The sequence below is a fragment of the Vulpes vulpes genome, chromosome 16 (assembly GCF_048418805.1).
Source record: "Vulpes vulpes isolate BD-2025 chromosome 16, VulVul3, whole genome shotgun sequence".
In the NCBI taxonomy this organism is placed as follows: domain Eukaryota; kingdom Metazoa; phylum Chordata; class Mammalia; order Carnivora; family Canidae; genus Vulpes; species Vulpes vulpes.
The window spans coordinates 38,649,784-38,670,803 of NC_132795.1; the positions used below are offsets into that span (position 1 = coordinate 38,649,784).

At 38.4% G+C, this 21,020-nt stretch overlaps 1 protein-coding gene and 1 long non-coding RNA gene across 2 annotated transcripts in view; both read right to left on the minus strand.

Moving 5' to 3' along the window:
* Positions 1–1,086: 1,086 nt before the first annotated feature.
* On the minus strand, positions 1,087–1,908 carry LOC140596008 (uncharacterized). Its single transcript, XR_011998030.1, has 2 exons — positions 1,646–1,908; positions 1,087–1,245 (listed from the first exon to the last, which is right to left on the minus strand). It is a non-coding gene; the product is annotated as an uncharacterized lncRNA (long non-coding RNA).
* Positions 1,909–6,547: 4,639 nt separating this feature from the next.
* C16H12orf56 (chromosome 16 C12orf56 homolog) overlaps positions 6,548–21,020 on the minus strand; it is an 88,058-nt gene continuing 73,585 nt past the window's right edge. The window contains exons 9-13 of the mRNA XM_026001786.2: positions 16,988–17,111; positions 14,383–14,457; positions 13,974–14,048; positions 9,613–9,791; positions 6,548–7,558 (exon numbers count right to left, since the gene is read on the minus strand). Of these exons, the coding sequence (XP_025857571.1) occupies positions 7,432–7,558; positions 9,613–9,791; positions 13,974–14,048; positions 14,383–14,457; positions 16,988–17,111 (580 nt within the window). The 3' untranslated portion in view covers positions 6,548–7,431. The remainder of the gene's footprint in view (positions 7,559–9,612; positions 9,792–13,973; positions 14,049–14,382; positions 14,458–16,987; positions 17,112–21,020) is intronic.

Sequence of the window (21,020 nt, forward strand, 5' to 3'; positions counted from 1 at the left end):
CTCAACAAATTTCAGTTTGTGGATCACTTTAGTTCTTGGATCTGGTCCACTACACACACACTCTCTCTTAGGCTCAGCATACTTTATGTTTTAGAGAAATATTTCTTGGTCTCCTTAAAATTCACTATTTTGTGGCATCTTTTCATTATTGTTAACACTAAACCATCTGAAGTCACGTTGGCAACTGAATTTAGTCTTGAGACTTGGCAATGAGGAATCACTTTGTAAAACCCAATGCACGATGTTAGCCAAATTATGTCAGAGAGTTACAAAACTCCTGTCCTATCCTCCAGTGTTTCTGAGCAAAAGTGACTCTTTCAGAAGTTTCGCTCCTTCTACCCTAAAATGACCTTATATGCTCTCAGATATCAGAGGAACCTAATTGTGATAAAATCTTTCACTTTATTCCCTTTCTTATAGCCTGCTTTTTGAGGTGGTATTTTGGAAGAGTGGGGAGTAGTGGGGACCCCTAAGGCCTCTGAGTCATAAAAAGAGATAGAATATGTCTGAAGTTTGGTTTAACCCCCAATACTGGACTAGATGAGCCTCTGGGGGAAACCTTTGAAGCTTCTATATATGGCTTTAACATCTTTGTTTCCTAATTCCTACGAAGGCACAGGCCTTTGCTGATCTTAAAACTCCTTGCCAGGACTAGCTTATAACCAGGACACTTTTATAAATGAAATAGGGGGTACTGGGAAGAAAAAGGCATAAACCACCCAGGGAAACCATGATGTTAAGTCACTATACTTGAAACAGTTGCTTAACCTCTATAGGAGACCCTTTCACATTGGAGACTAATTTTCCACTGGAAAGTCTTTAGGGTTTCTTAGAGAATTTAACATTTGGTTTTCATTTTAGTGAGATGCCTGTGTTTGCATTGATTATACTGATCCATTGTTTGTCCCCTAAGTGGAAAAACTCTAATTGTCCCTGGCCAAAAAAGAGAACAGAAGCAGACTTCACTTACAGGTAGGGAAATGTTCAAGCCAAGCCAAGTAAAGGATAGCCTGGCCTGTAAAGAATGACCTGTAGTAATTCTGAAAGAGAAGAGTGAAACATGATAGGGTACTGAACTTGCGGTACCTGGGGGGCTCAGTTGGTTGAGCATCTGCCTTTGGCTCAGGTTGTGATCCCGGGGTCTTGGGATTGAGTCCCACATCAGGCTCCCTGCATGGAGCCTGCTTCTCTCTCTTCCTATGTCTCTATCTCCCTCTGTGTCTCTCATCAATGAATAAATAAAATCTAAAAAAAAAAAAAAAAAAAGGATACAGAACTCAAGAGGCTATGTTGTACATTTTACTGTATGCATTTTGCAAGAGGAGATGGAGGTTCAGCAAAACAGCATGTGTTACATTAATGATAGTAATTTGTATTTAATTTTATAAAATTTTCAATCATAAGTTTGTGTTGATTTAATAAGCATAAGAAGTTTTCTTACAGCTAGATTGACGTTAGTACATATTAAAGAAGCGTGACAACAAAGAAAAATTTTTTAAGGTCCACGGGAATTTTAAAAGTTTAAGAGTCAATTCTCCTGCTAAGTGCAAAGTTTTGCTTTTATTTCTTTTTTTTTCTTTCTTTGTCTTCCTAGCCCTATTGTGCCCTCTGGTGGTTATAGTTGCTAACAGAAGTAAAATACTACCTTTATAAATGTGTTGCTTTCACATTGGTTTGTAGGTCAGTTGTACAGCAGACAGAATAATTTCCCTGTAGAAACAATGTAATACACAATGAAGTTCTTGCAGTATATCCCACAGAAACCCACAGTGGCCCTGTGTCACTTGATCTACAATCTCCTCCGTCCTCCACTGCCTTCCTCACTGACCAAACGGATCACCATATCTGCAGTCACTGCCAATGCCACCACTATCCTGTCCCCATCATTTTCAGGAGTCAAAAGAGGACTGAAGTGATTTAATGCTTTGGTCAAGTCCAACATCTTTGCTTATAGGCATAACTTCCGCTCTGAAATCCCACACCCCTCCTGGAGCCTTCTGAGGAGTGGGCCACCTAGAAGGACATTTAGAGGTCCTTTTTGCCTCTTTCAAGAATCTTGGGGCATATAATCCTGCTTCCTTTTCTTTTGCCTTTTTGCCTTTTGCCTTCTTTTACCCAGAGCTCCTCTTACTTCCTCGGGGTCAGAGTCACCTTCCAAGTAGAAGGCAACAAGAAGGGAAAAGTAGACTAGAACAAAATGGAAAGAAAAGGAATTTCTTTGACTCAAGGTTTCCCCAAACCCAAAAATCTCTGATATCTAACCAATAAACCTTCAAACACCTTGTCTTCTCCATGCTTGAAAACCTTTCCTCACCAGGCCCTTCTAGGAGCTGACTGGAAGAGGAAGGGTGGAGGGAAGACATAATCTCGATCTACCTGGTACATATCATACCATCAGCACTTACGTGAGAATCCGAGGGCCCCTCCCTGGTAAGGGACAGTGATGAAGTGGACTCTGCTGTGTCTGAACAGATAGAAATCCTCTTTTAAAGGGATTAGAAGAACTCTATGGAGTATTATTGAATCCATTTATAGTGACAAAAGGGGAAATTTATATGATTTTAACGAAGTAGGAAAAATAGCAGTAACATACAGACAAATGAAACACTTCGGCTGAGTCCTGATGGTGGCGAATTACTTAATTTGGAATTACCCTGACATTGACAAATGTATAATTTTATTTAAAATAAATGAAAATATTTTTGATTGTTTCATTTATCTATTGCTTTTTTTTTTTTTTTTAAGATTTTATTTATCTGACCCAGAGAGAAAGCACAAGAGGAGGAGTGGCAGTCAGAGGGAGAGGGAGAAGCAGTCTCCCAGCTGATGAGCTGGAAGCCTGACAAGGGCTTCAATCCCTGCACTCCAGGGACTTGAACCGAAGGCAGACACTTAACTGACTGAGCCACCTGAGCCAGCCAGGCACCTGTGTCTACTGCGATTTAATAAATCACCCTGGAGAGCAGAAGAAACTTAGAAGCTGGCCAGGAAAAAAAGTGCTATCAGGGTTTTTTTTTAATACACACCAGCAGCATCACACTGTGATATGAATTATTTTTCTCTATCATTCTTGTAGGAAAAGAAAGCAGGAAACATTGGAAAGATAAATAGAGTCTTTTCTGTGAAGGTAAGCTTCATTATTTTTCTGTTGAACTTTGGTAAAATGGCAAGGGTTAGATTGATTCATGATAACAACTGAAGATTTGTGAGATTGGGTAGGGTACCTAATACCACCTAAATATTTATATTTAAATTTTTCTCTGCTGGGAGCGCGTGGGTGGCTCATTTGGTTAAGCAGCTACCTTCGGTTTGGGTCATGATCCAAGCCCTCACCGGGCTCCCTGCTCCATGAGGAGCCTGATTCTCCCTAGGCCTCTGCTGTTCCTCCTGCTTATGCATGCTCTCTCTCTCAAATAAATAAAATACAACAATAAAATACTTTGGGTTTGAAAAAATAAATTAAAAAAATCTAAAACGTAGAAACTTGAAACAACCCTTTATTTAAAAACAACACAAAACAAAAAGTTGAGCTCATAGAAACAGAGTAAAAAGTGGTTACCAGTGGCTAGGGTGCAGGGGAAATAGGGAGAGGTTGCTACCTCTCTATACTTTCAAGGGTACAAACTTTCAGTTGTAAAATGAAGAAGGTTTGAAAATCTAATGTAAAACATGGTTACTATAGTTGATAATACCCTATTATGTAATTGAAACTTGCTAGGAAAGTAGAACTTAAATGTTCTCACAAAAAAAAAAAAAAAAAAAAATTCAGGAAGCCCGGATGGCTCAGTGGTTTGGCACTGCCTGCAGCCCAAGGTGTGATCCTAGAAACCCGGAATCAAGTCCCACGCCAGGCTCCCTGCATGGAGCCTGCTTCTCCTCTGCCTGTGTCTCTGAGTCTCTCTCTCTCTGGATCTCTCATGAATAAATAAATAAAATTTTTTTTAATATTCACCAAAAGGTGAATATGGTAACAGATGGATGGGGGGAAATCTTTTTGTAGTGTATAGGCAGATGACATCATCACATGGTACACTTATAAATAACTTAGAGTACTGTCAGTTATACCTCGATAAAAGTGTAGAGAAACCCAGTCCTTTATTATATCTCACAATTCTGTGGATTGGCCAAGTGGTTCTTATATAGGCCTTACTCGGGTCTCTCTTGAGTTTGCTGTGAAGTGACAGCTGGAGCTGGTGCTCCTCCCTCTGGACTCCTACCATTCCCTGAGTCCCTTCCTTCACTCAGGGCACAAGCAACACTGTACCAGGCAGTACTCCTGGTGTTAGTTTCAGTATTGAAAAGACAAACCAAGGCCAGACCCTCATGGAGCTTACATTCTTAAGTTCTTACATTGCAAAGAATAACCAGGTAAACAAATGCACTATAATGTCATGTCCATGGGTGGGAGGCTGCTTTGGAATGATCAGAGAAGCCCTCTTTGAAGTGACACTTGAAGATCTTCAGGAAGGCATTTGCTAGTGCAAGTTTCCAGGATGTAAAGGGATTTGGGGATTCAAAGGAATGCCACAAAGGCCATTGTGTTTGGGGTGTAGTAAGTGAGGAGAACGATTGGCTTAGGTCATGGAAATAGAGGCTAGGTCATGAAGGGCCCTGAAAGCCATGGTAAGGACTTTGGATCTCATCCAGGGTAATGGGAATGTTTTAAATTATAAATATATTGATTTTCTTGTTCAAAGGTCACTCTCACCCTAGAGAAAGGACTGTAGGGGTCAAGGGGTCACTGTTGCAGTAGGTGCTGGAGGTTTGGACAGCTATAATTCGAAGAAATATATATATAATATATATATATATCTCAGTAGAGCTTATTACCATGAGTTTACTTTTAGTGCAGATAGTAATTGGCAATGCTTATATATTATAAAAATGGTCAAGGAGTCTGGAATCTTCAGCCCAGCCTGAAAACTAGCTATATGTGCTTCCTATTTTGGTGATACTTTGTTCTTATAAAAAAAAAAGTATATGTAATTTTCATATTCAAAATTTTTCCACAATTAAATTTCCTAAAAGTAACTATTTTGTAGTTGAAGTCAATACTTAGTCAATCAGATGTGTCAGGGATCCCTGGGTGGCTCAGCGGTTTAGCGCCGCCTTTGGCCCAGGGCGTGATGCTGGAGTCCTGGGATCGAGTCCCATGTCAGGCTCCCTGCATGGAGCCCGCTTCTCCCTCTGCCTGTGTCTCTGCCTCTCTCTCTCTCTCTCTCTCTATCATGAATAAATAAAATCTTTAAAAAAAAATCAGATGTGTCTGATCACTAAGAGAGATGTATTATTTAGTGATTTTCTTGGGTTTGGCAACGCTGTAAAAAAGTAGGAAAGAACTGTAGCAGGATAACCCTTTAAAGTGTTAATTTTGGGGTTCCCCTCCCACACTGCAAACAAATAGACAAATTCCATAAGAAAATCAAGATGGGGACGCCTGGGTGGCTCAGTGTTAAGCATCTGCCTTCAGCTCAGGGCATGATCTTAAGAGTCCTGGGATTAAGTCCTGCATCAGGCTCCCTGCATGGAGCCTGCTTTTTCCTCTCCTGTGTCTCTGCCTGTTTGTGCGTCTCTCATGAATAAATAAATAAAATCTTAAAAAAAAATCAAGATGACAAATCTTCAAGCATTAGCTTTCAAGAATGTCAGTAATGTAACCCTGCGTGGAAAGATTCAGATGCATTCTGACAGAGCTTTTGCTCCCACAGATTAGATAAAGTATGGTCTCAGAGAAAAGAGAACAGTGGGAGAGAAGAGGCATCAAGCACCTAAGACATGTGAGAGGAAGCCCATGCCCTCTCTGGAGCCAGCACTGCTACTAGCCCAGAGCCAGGGCACTGTTTAGAAGCTGAGGCAGAGACTTGATTCTCTTGTCATTCCGTAGGTTCCACCATTCACCAGTGGTCACCCCACTGTCCATCATTAGTGCAGTTTGAAGTATTGTTGCCTTTATCCCAAGATTCTTTTCATATGCTTCTGATTGACCATCTCCTGGGAGCAGTCCCTCATCTGACAGCCCAGGACACTCATAAACACCATTCTACTCCATCTCTCCCCCACATTGGAAACTACTAGAAGACTTGTAGTCCTTGATGGGTGATAGTGGAAAAGGCTTGGACACTTTTTGGGGTGAGAGCTGAAAAGAAATGTTTGGTCTGAAGAAAGCAGGATTATTTGGAATCCATGTGAAATCACCCACTGAGCCAGGATAGCAGAGGAATGCACTCCCCCACCACAGAGCATTAAGAAGTATCTGGTCACAGGTAGAACATGTTAGAGCTGGACGAGAGCTTGCGGAGCATCTCGTCCCACACTTCCACAGAGCAGAGTAGGCTGTTTGACGTCCAGTAGCTGGTTAATGGCTCAGCCGCAACCAGTAATAAAATGTCATATGTGAGTTTAATCCTCTCTCCAGTATGAGTGCATCTGGTTTGGGAGCTCTTTCTTTGGGTTTTTCTCTCATCCTCCTTCAAGTCATGCTAATCAAATACAGGACCCACTTTCTAAGTTCTTAGCCCAAATTCAATAGCTCACAGTGACACCAAAGTGAAGTTTTTGTTGGATTAGTTTATTGCCATAAAATAGAGTGAAGACTTTTTTTTCTTTTTTTGATTGTTGGGAGAGCCATAACTGCTTACAATTTCTCTATCACTGAGACTGCTTGCACTAGTCCACAGGTGCCTGAAACTGAGCACTAGAATGTACTTAATTGTGTTGAAGAAAGTCCAAGCTTCCTTCCTCATAAATGAAGATCTCACCTTCCTTATAGCTATGCCTGTGTTCTGCTCATTCTCCTATGAATACTTATTTCACTATAATTTTGACAGGTGGAGAAAAAAGGGCAACTACTTCTTGCTCAGCATTTCTCTAGTGATCACTATGTAATTTCTACTCCCTGGGATGCCAGGGTGGCAGTAGTTGAGCATCTGCCTTCCACTCAAGTTGTAGTCCTGGGGTCCTGGGATCCTGGTCCCGCATCAGGCTCCCACAGGGAGCCTGCTTCTCCCTCTGCCTGTGTCTCTGCCTCTCTCATGAAGAAATAGAATCTTAAAAAAAAAAAAATCTACTCCCTACAGTTTATCTTTGGACATTTCAGTGGCCTCATACCACTTACCATTGTTACACCAACAAAACTCATCAGGTTACACTTTATACATTTGCTTTCCATGGGCTTCTGTTCCCTTTGTAGTTTTTTTTTTTTTTTTAGAAACTTATTTTTAGAGAAATGCTCATTTTTAGCACCACTTTACATATGTCAGTGTATGTAAAGTTTCTTTTTCATGGATAAAAAAACTTTAAGGACTTCTCTTACATATATTGTTGGAACATTCAAATAAAGTCTGTTTATAAGACACAGGGATAGCTAGATATTAAACAAATGAAACAAGATGACTCATAAATACTAGGTTGACTCCTGGTTAACATTTTAGACTAATATTTCACACACTGTTTCTGTTCAACTAATTTCAGAACTTCATGAAAAAGTTGAATGGTAGGTTGGGTAAGAGGGTACCACAATGGGAGCCTTTTTTCCAAGGCTGGCATGTGAATAAAGTACCTGCAAATCATAAAAAGAAACAAAATAGCTTTAAAAACAAGAATTTAACATTGGTCACATCAGTATATAGACACTCACTGGCATAGGACTGTTGGATATGGGGATCTAAGCCACAGGATACAGCTAGTATTTTCAGTCATCTGATCTCTTCTAGGTTGGGTGACCTAGGAGATCTCTGTTATGTGAGCCTTTCAGCTCTTTGAGACACTTTCCTACAGCAAAGGAAGTGAATTTCATTACTAATATATCCGTTATCAAGACATTAATAGGGAAGCCAGGACTGTCCCCACCACCGCGTGGGCTGAGGCTCCTGATTCTTGTTTGCTTGGGTAATACACAGGAAGTTGAAATGAAAGAGTCAAGTTGTGAAGGGTAGGGCTCATCCCCATGGCCTTAGTAAAAATTTGGGAAAGGCCAGGGGAAGAAACAAAAATGAGAAAACCTTAAGTCTTCCCCTGATGGCTTAGGAGATAGGCTCTCACATTAGAATCACCTGGTGAGTATTTTAAACCTCAGTACCCAGGCCCCACCACCGATGAACTGAACAGAGGTGCTCCAGGTGAGACCTGAGTATCAGGATTTTTTTTTCATAGTTACTCCAGTGATTCTAATGCACGCAGGCTGAAAATCGGGATTTTAAAACAAGGATCACAAGCCTAAATGCCCACAGGTAACCCACTAGGAAGAAGGTCAGGTATGAATAGAGAGGAGGCTGTGGCACACTGAGTACACAGAGGCAGCTGCTGGTGAGCTCCTGCCAACTATCGTCATGCAGGACTCTGACACCATTTTGGCAGTTGTTCTGATTTTTAAATGTGCATAACTAATATTTAAAAATTGGTTCGTGTGATACATGCCACAACATGGACGCACCTTGAAAACGTGATGCTAAGTGAAAGGAGCCAGACACAGAAGGCCATGTATTGTATGATTCCATTAATGTGAAATGTCCAGAATAGGCAAATCCACAGAGAAGTGGATTAGTGGTTGCCAGGGGCTGGGGGGAGGGGAGCATGGCATGTGACTGCTTAATGGGTACCAGGTTTCTTTGGGGGTGATGAAAATGTTCTGCAATTAGATGGTGGTAGTGGTTGCACAACATTGTGAAATGGATTACAAGTGACTGAACTGCACACTTTAAAATAGTGAATTTCGTGCTATATGAATTTTACGTTAAAAAAAAAAAACTGAGGAAAAAATTAGGTTGTGTGGACCAATTCAGAGCAGGCCAAATAAAACCCTTTTATAGAAGCCAGAGTGGAACGATGGTGTAAAACCAACCACATGGAGGAAAGACAGAGTCCACAAATTGGGCTGAAATTTTTTAAAGAGCCAATCTAAGGCCATAATGTATGCCTCCACATTCTTTTATGTCTGTGCCCAAACTGGTGGCAAAGCAATGCCTGCTGTACCCTTTTCATCTTAAGTCAGACGCAAGCTGGGTTTTTTCCTTGATAGGTGCTAATGCGGGGCTGAGCGGCTGCCAGCCTATAAATAGAAGCAGGAACCCCTGAGGTGCAGAACAAGCTGGCTGATGAAATCAGTGCTTGTTACTGCTCTTCCTTACTGTTTTGTTCCTGAGTAAGAGAGGGGGTGAAGGAAACAAAAAATAATAATCACATTCATTAATTGTTTCTCCTTTTATCAATTGCTTTTCTTTTTCTTTTTTCCCCAGTGCTTCAGTTAAATTCAAAATCCCTAATTCATCATCCCCTTCGGTAGGGTTTGTAACTCTTGATTACTCACAGCATGTTAAAATCATTACTAGCCTCTGTGAGGTGCTGGCTTCAACAAAGACAGTGAGAAACAGTTCTTCAAAGAGAGTTTGATGTTTCATTAGTCTTTTCTAGGCTGGGAATACACTTCAAATGGCAGTGGTTCTTAGAGCTCACCCAAACCCTACCGTACCGCGGATCAAAGTGAAATATTATTAAAAACAAAAACAGAATCGCCCGTCTTCACTTCATCTTCTAAATACTGGGCCACGCTGCAGTTCTGCATGAGAATCAGAAATGAGTGGCTTTTGCTGCTAATTAGATTCAGACTTCTCTTACCTGAATTCTTCTCTGTACTCATTCCTGATATACTCAGCTAAAGTCTTGCTGTACTGCAGGCAGCTCTTGAGGATGTAAAATTGCTGATACAACAGAACTGCTTGGCTGGGACTTAGCAACTGAAATGAAGCTGAAAGCCCTTTTACCATTTGTTTCACAATACTGTCCACGAAAGTGATCTACGCAGGAAAAAAAGCAGTTATATGTAGGCCACATGCCACCCATAAGGCACCTATTTCAGCTGGGGCTTCACTAAATCTAGGCTGAAGTCCTCACCATCCTTACACCAATACTCTTGCACTATTTCTCACTGAAATGGTACTCAGAGAGCACCAGACCATAGGCCGATTGGGTTTACCATTCACCCCCCTCTAAGCAGAATCAGCACGAATTCTGACTGTCAAGGAGATTTGATTCCAGTGTAAATGGAGAACATTGGAAGCAGGAGTGGGGGATAGAAGGGGAGCTTGAAAGGTCTATGGGCTCCTCCAGGAGGGAAGATGATTTCTCTTCTCTTCTACTGCAAAGAACAAATGACCCACAGAGATAAAGGTCCTGTGACTTTCCAAGAGGGTTCCTCCAAGGCAGTGGCTCTCAAAATTGAGTATGCATAAAGATCACCTGGGCAGCTCAATAAACATGTGGAATCCTGAGCCCCACCTCGATATTTACCATGAACAATTCTAATGGCTTTGTTCCTCAGACATCACCTTGACAGACAGTACGTGAGAAAGCAAAGAAAACCAGGCTTGACACAAGCAAGTGATGTTGATACCACTGTTAACTGGGGTTTTCATCAAGAGTATGTCTGCTATCATTTCTGAGGAGGAAATTAAAATGGAAACAGTAGCAATAATGTGATGTTTTTAAGCTGCTGCTTCTCACACACAAAGTCATTTACAACAGAACCAAGGGGTTTCTGGCTGGCCCAGTTGGTAGCGCATGTGACTCTTGATCTTGGGGTTGTGAGTTCAAAACCCCACACTGAGTGTAGAGATTACTTTAGAAAACAAAAAACAGAACCAAATAACAAAAACTAAGAACAATGGATTCCACCAGTCTTTTTTTTTTTTTTTTTTTGAGGGGGGCACATTTTCAAACTATCCATAAATGTAGGCTACCATAAAAACAGAAGGGAATTTGGTGTTTTAACTTAAAAAAAAAAAACAGAAGGGAGCTCTATTGTCCTTTCAAGCTCTAACCAGAAGGCCCCTTTGCATGCCCATTAAATTAGTATTAATAAATGTGTTGCCTTCTCTGTTGATGTTGCTGCTACTGGCCCTTCCTAAGTAGGACAGGTGGTTTGGAGTGGGTATTCCCCAATCCAGATCTGTTTACACATACTGACTAAATACTGTGTCAGGCAAACACAGATTGAGGTTGGAGAGTCTGGAGGAGTAGAACAAAGCAATGACCATTTGGGAATTAAAATTTTAACTTCTTCTGCATCCTGCTCTAACCAAGTAAAAGAAGAATCAGCCAGAGCAGACTAGCATGTAGGTGGATTCAATGATCACAACGGTTTTCTTGCTTGCACATTTCTCTCAAATGGCCTGTTTCTACCCATACTCTAGAACTGAGTTAATACTGAAGCTTTCAACAACACTAGTAGTCCTTTTGCCACCTTTCTTTCATCCTAGTGTACTTTATGGTCACAGACTGGCTTCATACTCAACTCAGTTCCTTTGGTGAACCAACCCTGTAAGTTGATAAAGAAACTTCCCTGTGGCTTGGAGTCCTTAGTACCCCCAGACTTCACACATCAGTTCAGATGATAGGGTCTGCAACCACTGCACAGAAAAAAGTAAGGGTCTTGCATCTTGCACATACAAGCTTCTGTTGCTATGAATGTCTAGAACTTTATGATACTCCTTGAAGCGGGCCAGAGACTAGTTAACCTCTGTGTGCTGCTAAAGAAGCCACATCCATGGGCTCAGTCTCTGTATATGGCAGCTGACTGTGTACCCTCTGGCCCTAGCCAGATTTTTGTAAACATATGTCACAAGGACCTGGCATATTTAGTATAACTATAGAAAATACTCCAAAGTAGGTAACCACTGATAGTCAACAGAGGCATGTTTGTATTTGGAAAGAGAACATATTATATCAAATCCTCCATTAGCAATGAAAATTTAATTTGGTTTACTACTTTTTGAAGAGATCTCCAATTAAATGTATTTTGATCAAATGCATGAATACATGAATGAATAAAGGAAAATTAAGTTTGGGGAGATGAGAAGACATTAAGGAATAAAACTTAAAAAAAAAAAAGGAATAAAACTTTTAGGGAATTAATTCAGCAGATGTTTTATTGAATATCTGCCTACCACAACAGGCATAGCTTCCACATTCATGGCACTTAGAGTCTGTTGGGGGAGAATGATATTGTGTCAATCTTTTTTTCTTTTTTTAAGATTTTATTTATTTATTCCTAAGAGATAGAGAGGCAGAGACATAGGCAGAGGGAGAAGCAGGCTTCATTCAGGGAGCCCGATGTGGGACTCGATCCTGGGACTCCAGGATCACGCCCAGAGTTGAAGGCAGGCACTTAACCACTGAGCCACCCAGGCACCCCAATACTGTGTCAGTCTTGACTGACTAGGTTATTACTGTGGTAACAAACTTCACAAAATGTTGATGCTTTGCTTAACACAACAAAGGTTTACTACTTGGTCACATTGTTTGTCCCTTATGGGTTGACAGGGTGTTCTCTTCATTGTATTCACTCAGGACTGTATGAAATGCTGTCACTTACCCTACCAGGAGGACAAGAGGATGCAGAGAAGCATGCACTCGCTCTAAAACCTTCTGGCAAGAAGTGACACAGGCTGCTTATGCTCACATTCTGTTGATGAAAGCAAGAACAGAGACCTAAGTTCAAGTGAGGAGTGAAGTACAATCCTACCATGTGCCTGGAACCAGGGAGAACCAGAATATATGCGGCACTAATGGCTGCCACAGTAAAGAACTGAATAGTAACACCAACAAATGCAAACTGCAACAGTAACAAGTCCTATGGAGGGAAGGAGGAAGACACTAAACTATGACTATGTGTGCCAATAGTGGGGAATGTGATCTAGTCAGAGGTGAGAATATCATCCCCCTACCCTATCTCAGGAAGGGGCACTGAAGATTAGGATTAGTAGGAGTTAATGTAGAAAAAGAGGGAAAAGCATTTCAGACAGACAGAAGGACTGGTAAAAGTCCTGCAATGGAGTTGGAGGTGTTGGGTTATATAGCTGGGAAAGTGAGAGACTAGATGAGCCTTGTAGGCCATCTCTTTTTTATGAGAGATTTAAAGCAAGGCATGACATAATCAGATTTTTTTTAATCCCTTTGGTCTGGTGGGAAGATAGGGACAGACCATGTAGACGTGATTGTAATGTCAAGAAGGGAGACAGTGGTACTATGGACTAGGATGGCAGTTGCCAGGACAGAGAGCTCCGATGATCCCAAGTGTTAATTCATACTCCCCAATCCATACTCCCTGTTTAAGATAAATGTTCAGGGGGCGCCTGGGTCACTCAGTCGGTTAAGCAGCCTGCAGTTGATTTCAGCTCAGGTCATGATCTCAGGATCCTGTGATTCAACCCCACATCTTCAGGGCTCCCTGCTCAGTGGGGAGTCTGAGGAATCTCTTCCTCTCCTCTGCCCCTGTCCCCTGCTCATTCTCACTCATTCTCTTGTATTCTCTCTTCCTCTCAAATAAATAAATAAATAAATCTTTTTTAAAAAAAAAACGACAAATGTTCATTTTTTCACTTACTTATACAGCCAATATTTTAATATATTCTGTTTCCTACAGAATGTATTATAGGGTTTTTCATGAAATAAGGATCACATTTAAGATATCATTTCAGGGGGTACCTGGGTGGCTCAGTAGGTTAAGCATCTGACTCTTGATTTCAGCTTATTTGGTGATCTTAGGGACATGAGACTGAGCACTGCATCAGGCTCTGTACTAAGTATGGAGCTTCCCTAAGATTCTCTCTCTCTCTCTCTCTCTCTCTCCCTCTCCTCCCTTCCCCTGCTAATGCTCTTCTCTCTCTCAAAATAAATAGATGATAGGCAGATACATAGATAGATAGATGATAGATAGATAGATAGATAGATAGATAGATAGATAGATAGATAGATAAGTAAATTTTTTTTTTAATTTTCATTTCAGTACCTTAAGCACTCAGGCCCCAAAGATCAAAATGCTTTTTTTAAACCAAATAATAAAATGATCAGATTTACCTTTTGCTTCTGTTTTATAAATATGTAACTCCTTATAGAGAAAATTTGTGTTTTATTAAGCAGAAGAGCACCTGTTTATTTAGCTGTGAGTGGTGGTTTTGTTTTTGCTTCTTGGTACTTACTATGGAAGGATGACTTTGTAGGAAGGACATCATCCAGCTAATAGCAAACTTTGTTGATCCCAATCCAAGATTTCCCTAAAAGACTCAAGGAAATAAGTTTTGTTCATGAAGTTCAAGTTGTGCATGAAAGGATATTCATTCTCAAATACAATTTATCTTAATTAATGAAATCTTTATAATCAGTATTTAGAAAAAAATTAAAAGTAATTCAGTATTTAGGAAATAAACTGGACGAGTACTTAAGAGCAAATGTAGTATCATTTAAGTCAGCCAATTTTGGAGATCATCTCTAACACAAGTATAGTAAATGTATATTATTAATCATATATATTATCATAGATATGTAATAGTCATGTGATATATAAAAAAATCACACAGTATAATATGTATAATAAAATATATATTATACCTGCTGAAAGACAAGAAGTATCTCATATAAAAGTGCCGTAGCTGTATCTGTATATTCCACAATAAGCTTCTGTAACTAGAATTTTAAATAATAAGATATCATTGTCAGGGCCAAAAAAAAATAGTCATTTCTCCTGTTTACCTTTAGGTACTTACAAAAGAATTTTTGGTTAACTGAAAATATAATGAGTGTGGTCAGTTTTCCTGTTCTGTTTGATTCAATCGTTCTCAAAAAAAAACCCAAAAAAACAAAAACGGCTTTCATAAAAAGACTACACATTGTATAATGTCTAAGAAAGTGGGTCAGGGAAAAAAGATACAATGGCCCATAGAATACTGATTTGCACAAAAAAAGCACAAAAAAACTGATTTACAAAATCATTCAGATCAAGAACTGTACATCCTTTCAAGAGTATTGAAATATGCTCCCTAGAATTTAAGGTGGGCAATTCTCTGGGAAATTTAATTTAGGCTTATGCCCAACGTGTACTACAACTGCCTCTGTAACATGGGTAAATATAGGGCTTAGATATTTTCTTTTCTCTCTCTCTCTCTCTCTCTCTCTCTCTCTCTCTCTCTCTGTCTCTCTCAAGAACTCCAGTTAGTGAGGCTGTCTTCTGGTCTCAAGTCTTCTAGCCCATACTCCACTTGGTCACTTGGTGCATGAGATACTATGTTTGTAGGCGTTGCTGCCGGCCCACTCACTTTCCCTGATAGTATTCTTTTCAAGGAAGAGCTCTAGTTTGAAATCTCCCACTCTGCTGGATCTTGGAGCCAAAATGTATATGATATGCTCACGGCTTCACTAATAGTCCAGGTGCCAAAATCACCAAGTCCAAAACCAGAAAACTCAGACTTACCTATTCTGCCCATGACCTATTTTTATATGGAAATACCATAGGTAGTCAAGTCAACTAATCCAAAACCAAGCTCGTTGTTTCCCTTTTGAGCCTACTCTTCTTGCTATAATTCTTACCTGATACCAGGCCAGAATCTAAATGTCATCTAGTCTTCACAATTTATTTTCACATCAACATATCAATGCAATTTCCTAAAAATTTCTGGGATCTATCCTCTTTACAACTACTCTCCCTTTTCTTCATTTATGTATTCAACAAATATGCATCAGACACTGTGCTAAGTTTTGGGGATTCAATGGAGATCAACAGAGACATGGACCATGACCTCACGGAAGATACTGGAGCACAAACAACAATCTAGCAATCCAGTAATTACATGCATGGTTGCTAACTGAGACAAGAGCTATGAAAGAAGAGTATAGGAAGTTAGGAGGGCTCTACAAAGAAAGCCTAGTCTTGTTTCGGGGGTGGAGGATAGCTTCACTCTGGCCTATATCACTTCTCACCTGGACTACAGAACTAGCTTCTTAGCCCGGCCTGAGTTTTACTTCCATCCCACTCTTTAATCCCTAATCCACTTACTCCACTGTTGAAAATGGTATCATAGATACTCCATATAATCTATAATACTCGTATATTTGAATATATAGAAATTACTATTTCTATAATATTCATATGTATGAATATTTGTGTTATGTTTAACATTTCTAACCAGAATGAATATGAATTTTTCTATATTTCTCTAATATTGATATGTATGAATATTATATTTGTGAATATCTATAATATTCTATTATATTCTCATGTTCATTTTATGTTTAATTAATACCTGTCTCTCTAACCAAACTATAAACCGATGAGGGCAGAGGTTGTGTCTGTTTTGCTTCTTGTTTGGACCCCACTGCCTACCATACTGTTTAGCTCATAATAGAGTTACAATAAATATTATTAAATGAATGAATAAATTTAAGAGTTTTCTAAAACATAATGCTAATTGTACATTTAAGAAGTATCTAATCAAAAAATTTTTAAAAAGAACTATTTAATCATATCCTATCCTTTAAAAGAATTCTGTGTTGTTCTCAAAATAAACTAATAAGCTGATTTATTCTCAGAATATTGCTTTTTCGGTAGTCTGATATTTCTAATGTATTAGTAAAACCTTAGGAAAAAAAATAATTCTCACTGAGTTTGCACTACTTAGATATATAAAAGGGATGGTAAACTAAAGCAAGAGAGTTAACCCTAAAATCTCTTAAAGACAGTGTTTTTTACTATTAGACTCCTAATGTAGAATTACATACACATAAATATTTTGTATAGAGACATAAACAGATTTATTTAATGCATACTGAATACTAATCCTTTTCCTTAGTATTCGTAGTTTAAAACATATAAAATAGATATATTATTATTATTGGTTTTAAAGATTTTATTTATTCATGAGAGACAGAGAGAGAGGCAGAGACATGGGCAGAGGGAGAAGCAGGCTCCACGCAAGGAGCCCAATGCAGGAATTGATCCCAGGAGTCCGGGAGACACTCAACCACTGAGCCACCCAGGTGTCCCTAAAATGGATGTATGAATATTGATAATGGGTACCTAAGTTTTGAGGTTAATGGCAAAATTTACTCTTTGATTTAATTATATTTCTGTATTCTACAATGTCATGGTCCACATTAGAAAACAGGAAGCCAGGGTACTCTTATATGTTATATTTAGTCTACCGCAAAATTCTCATCTCACCTCAGCATCAAAAGACATCTCAACTAAAGTTGAATCAGCCACCAACTGGATATCAAACACAGGACAAGATTTTGGAATCTGAGGTTCACTAATTAAAATTACCAGAAGATTAAACAATATTCCCCTAAAAAAATAAATAAAAGGCAATTAATGAATAAAGTTTGAAAACAATAAAGCCAAGTTTGCAGACATTGAATAATACTTACAAGTATAAACCACTGCAAACTATTCTTGACTGAACTTTTGAATTCCTGGACATGCAAACAATTAACTAAGTAGTGATAAGACATTTAAGTGAAAAATACGATTTCTTGATCTTTTGACTCAAAGCAAGTTGTTTTTTTTTAAGAGAGTGTGTGAAAGCGTGAGAGCAGGAGTGGGAGGGGCAGAGGGACAGAAAGAATCTTAAGCAAGCTCCACAACCAGCACATAGCCTGACAAGGGGCTCAATCTCATGACCCTGAAATCATGACCTGAGCCCAAATCAAGAGTCAGTCATTTAACAGACTGAGCCAACCAGACACCCCTCAAAGCAAGTATAGCTCTACAAGTTCACATAGCTTAGAAAGCTTGGTAAGTCTGGACTTAAAGGAAATTTGGGTGATTTCAATTATACCTGTATTTTCCAAAGGGCTCTTTTTTCCCCCAAAGGGCTTTTTATGGGCTACTAATTCCAGGCAGTATTATAGTCAAAATAGATTGTGATTCAAAGAGATAGAGGAAATACTTAGTTAAACCAAATTCATGAGATATCTATACTGTTAGACTTCTCAGAAGCTTTAATATGCTTGCATGCACTGTATATCTCCAGGACAAAGAAACTTTTGTATGAAGCATTTCCTAAAATGCTTTTTAAATTTTTTTAATTGAAATATAGTTGACATGCTAGTTTCAGGTGTATAAGATAGTGATTCAGCAATTATATGCATTATCAGATGCTTACCACGATAAGTATAGTTACCATCTGTCACCATACAAAGCTATTACATGATTAACTATATTCCCTATCCCATACTTTTCATCCCCATGACTTTATTTTATAATTGGAAATTTGTACCTCTTAATCCCCTTTTACCTATTTTTCCCATCCCCTCATCCCCCTGCCATTTGGCAATCACTTGTTTATTCTCCGTATTTATGAGTCAGTTTCTCCTTTTGTTGTTATTTTTTTGCTTTGTTTTTTAGATTCCACATATAAGTGAAATCATATGGTATTTGTCTTTGACTGACTTCTCTTAGGATAATACCCTCTAAGCCCATCCATATTGTCACAAATAGCAAGATTTTATTCTATTTTATAGCTAAGTAATATTCTATTGTGTATATACACAATATCTTTTTTATCCATTCATCAATCAGTGGATATTTAGGTGGCTTCCATATCTTGGCTATTGTAAATAATGTTGCAGTAAACATAGGACTGCATATAATTTTTTAGATTAGTGTTTTTATTTTCTTTGGATGACTATCCAGAAATAGAATTACTGGATATGATACTTATATTTTTAGTTTTTTGAAGAACCTCCACACTGTTTTCCAGAGTGGTTGCACCGATTTATATTCTCAACAGCAGTGCAAAAAAAAAAGAATGGAACTCATTTTTAACAAAGCATTTGAGAGGTTTACTGTCCCACTGAAGACTACTAGCTATTAGTTAATAAAACTAATATTACTTTTTAAGTCTTTTGCTTTCAAAACTAGTGTACTACCCATTAACCTACACTAATAACTCATTTAAATTGTTACTATATGTTTGAATAATATACTCTATTACTTGAAAATAAAGAGAAAAAAAATCACACTCCAAATTAAGGATCCTGAGGAATGGGGTTTGGCAACACCATCTTCATATTTGTCATGCAATCTATGTATAGTTGTAAAGGAGCTGAAGGCGGACCGCTAGGAAAATCCGTTGCCTAACCAAAGATAGTATCAGAGTAGCTTTGACAGATGGGAATAGTAAAAGAATTTATAGATAGGACTATATATAAATCCTCTATAACCATTAGCATTCTCTTCATAATGGAATAAAAGAAACTACAAACAATCCCTATTTAGTAAAAATTGAGGCTTCCTAATCTTTTTACAATCACTTAAATCATTACCATGATTAGAAGTTCATGATTTAAAAAATAAATAAATAAATAAATAAATAAATAAATAAATAAATAAATAAAATTTGTTTTGAAAGTTCATAATTAACCAAAATTTTAATAAAAATAAAACCCCTTCCTTTCTCCAACTGAAAAAGCAAGTCAGTTCTCATATCTGCAAAAGAAGAATCATGTCATCATACTTCTCAAAAAAGCAGGATATGTCCGACAGGATATTTGTTAATGTTTTATTCAGGCTACTTTAAAATAGCCAATCTTACTTTAAAAGACCCTTCCAAAATCAACAAAACATTCCATTTAGAAGCTTTTCCTGATACTAAGTTTGAAATGACATTCCATTTACTACTGTTCTATTTAATTAAGGTCCTTTATTTTCAGCAACAGCTTCTTTGCAGAGTATCATATAATCCAGAGTTAAGGGAAGGAACTCTCAAATTCTGGGACACTTGCTGTGATGATACATGAATTCAACCATATGAGTATTAAAATATGAATGGGTTTATGGCACATTTCAGGAAGAACACAATGAACTGAGCTAAGCTAATAAAATCTCTACTTATGAAGAAAGGGAAATGCTGAAATGATTAAATGCTTTTTTATTTGCTCACATGGAATTTAATTTTAAATCTACTCCTTCTGCCAACACTATTTAAAATCCACTAGGTCAATAATAGAAGAAATTTTAATCAAAATGGTAGTTTCATCCCCAAAATAAAAGACTTATATAGGATTGACATCACAGCCTTTAAAAATAGTGTCAACAGTTTTGATACTTTCATTGTTTAGATTGTCATTTCCAATGGGAGAATTTTGAATGCATTGCAAAATATTTTCTAATATATAGAGACTTTGAAAGGCAAACTCATGGTCTCATAACTTGGTCTTTGTTATTTTGATATGCAGAATTCTAATATGGCCCCAAGATTTTTGCCCCCTGGTATATATACCCTATATAATCCCTTTCCTTTAAGTATGAGCAGGACCTGTGAATATATGAGGCTATTACTTTCGTGATCATGTTATGTTAGATGAGAAAGGTAAGGAGATTTTGCATATATAATTAACGTTCCTAATTTGTTGACTTTTGAGTTAATCAAAGGGAGATTATCCTGGGTGAGCCTGATTATCCAATTGAGCTCTTCAAAGAATGCTTAGGCCTTTTCTGAGCTCAGAGATAGTCTCCTGCCAAAAAGCAGGCTATCATGAGTTTATAGCTATGAAGAAATTAATTCTGCAAAAAAAAAAACCCAAATGAGCTTGGAAGATGACCCTCCAAGCCTCAGATGAGACGCAAACCCAGTCGACACCTTGACTGCCATTTGTGATAACCATAGCAAGATGATCCAACTGAGCTATGCCCAGATTGCCTGATCCACAGAAACTGTGGGGTAAACAGTTTGTATTGTTTTAAGCCCCTGAGTTTGTAGTAATTTGTTACAGGGTAATAGAAGACTAATGCAGTTATATTAGACATTAACTATGCTAGTTAAGGCTACGGGTAACATGACTGGACACTATGCATATCAAAATTGGCTGAATATATTACAACCAGACTCTATTACAGCAATATAACATATGCATTGAAATATATGAAAAGAGCTAGTCATATCAGGAAGGAAAGAGGCTATCATAGAGCTGTTGTGGCCAAACCAAGTTAAGACAGAATAATTAAAACAGCAGAGTTTAGTAAGAATGGTGGTTTCTCAGCTCAGATAGAGAGAGGTAGGGACTTAATGGTAGACAAAAAGGGTAATATGATTCAGCATTAATTCAGTATAGTAAGATAGAAATATAAGAAGTAATCTTTAATTTCTGTCGTGGAGATTGAGGAAATAGTACTATCAACTGCATAAAGAAGTATACAGAGGAGGCATCTGGCTGGCTCAGTCGGTAGAGCATGAAACTCTTGATTGCAGGGT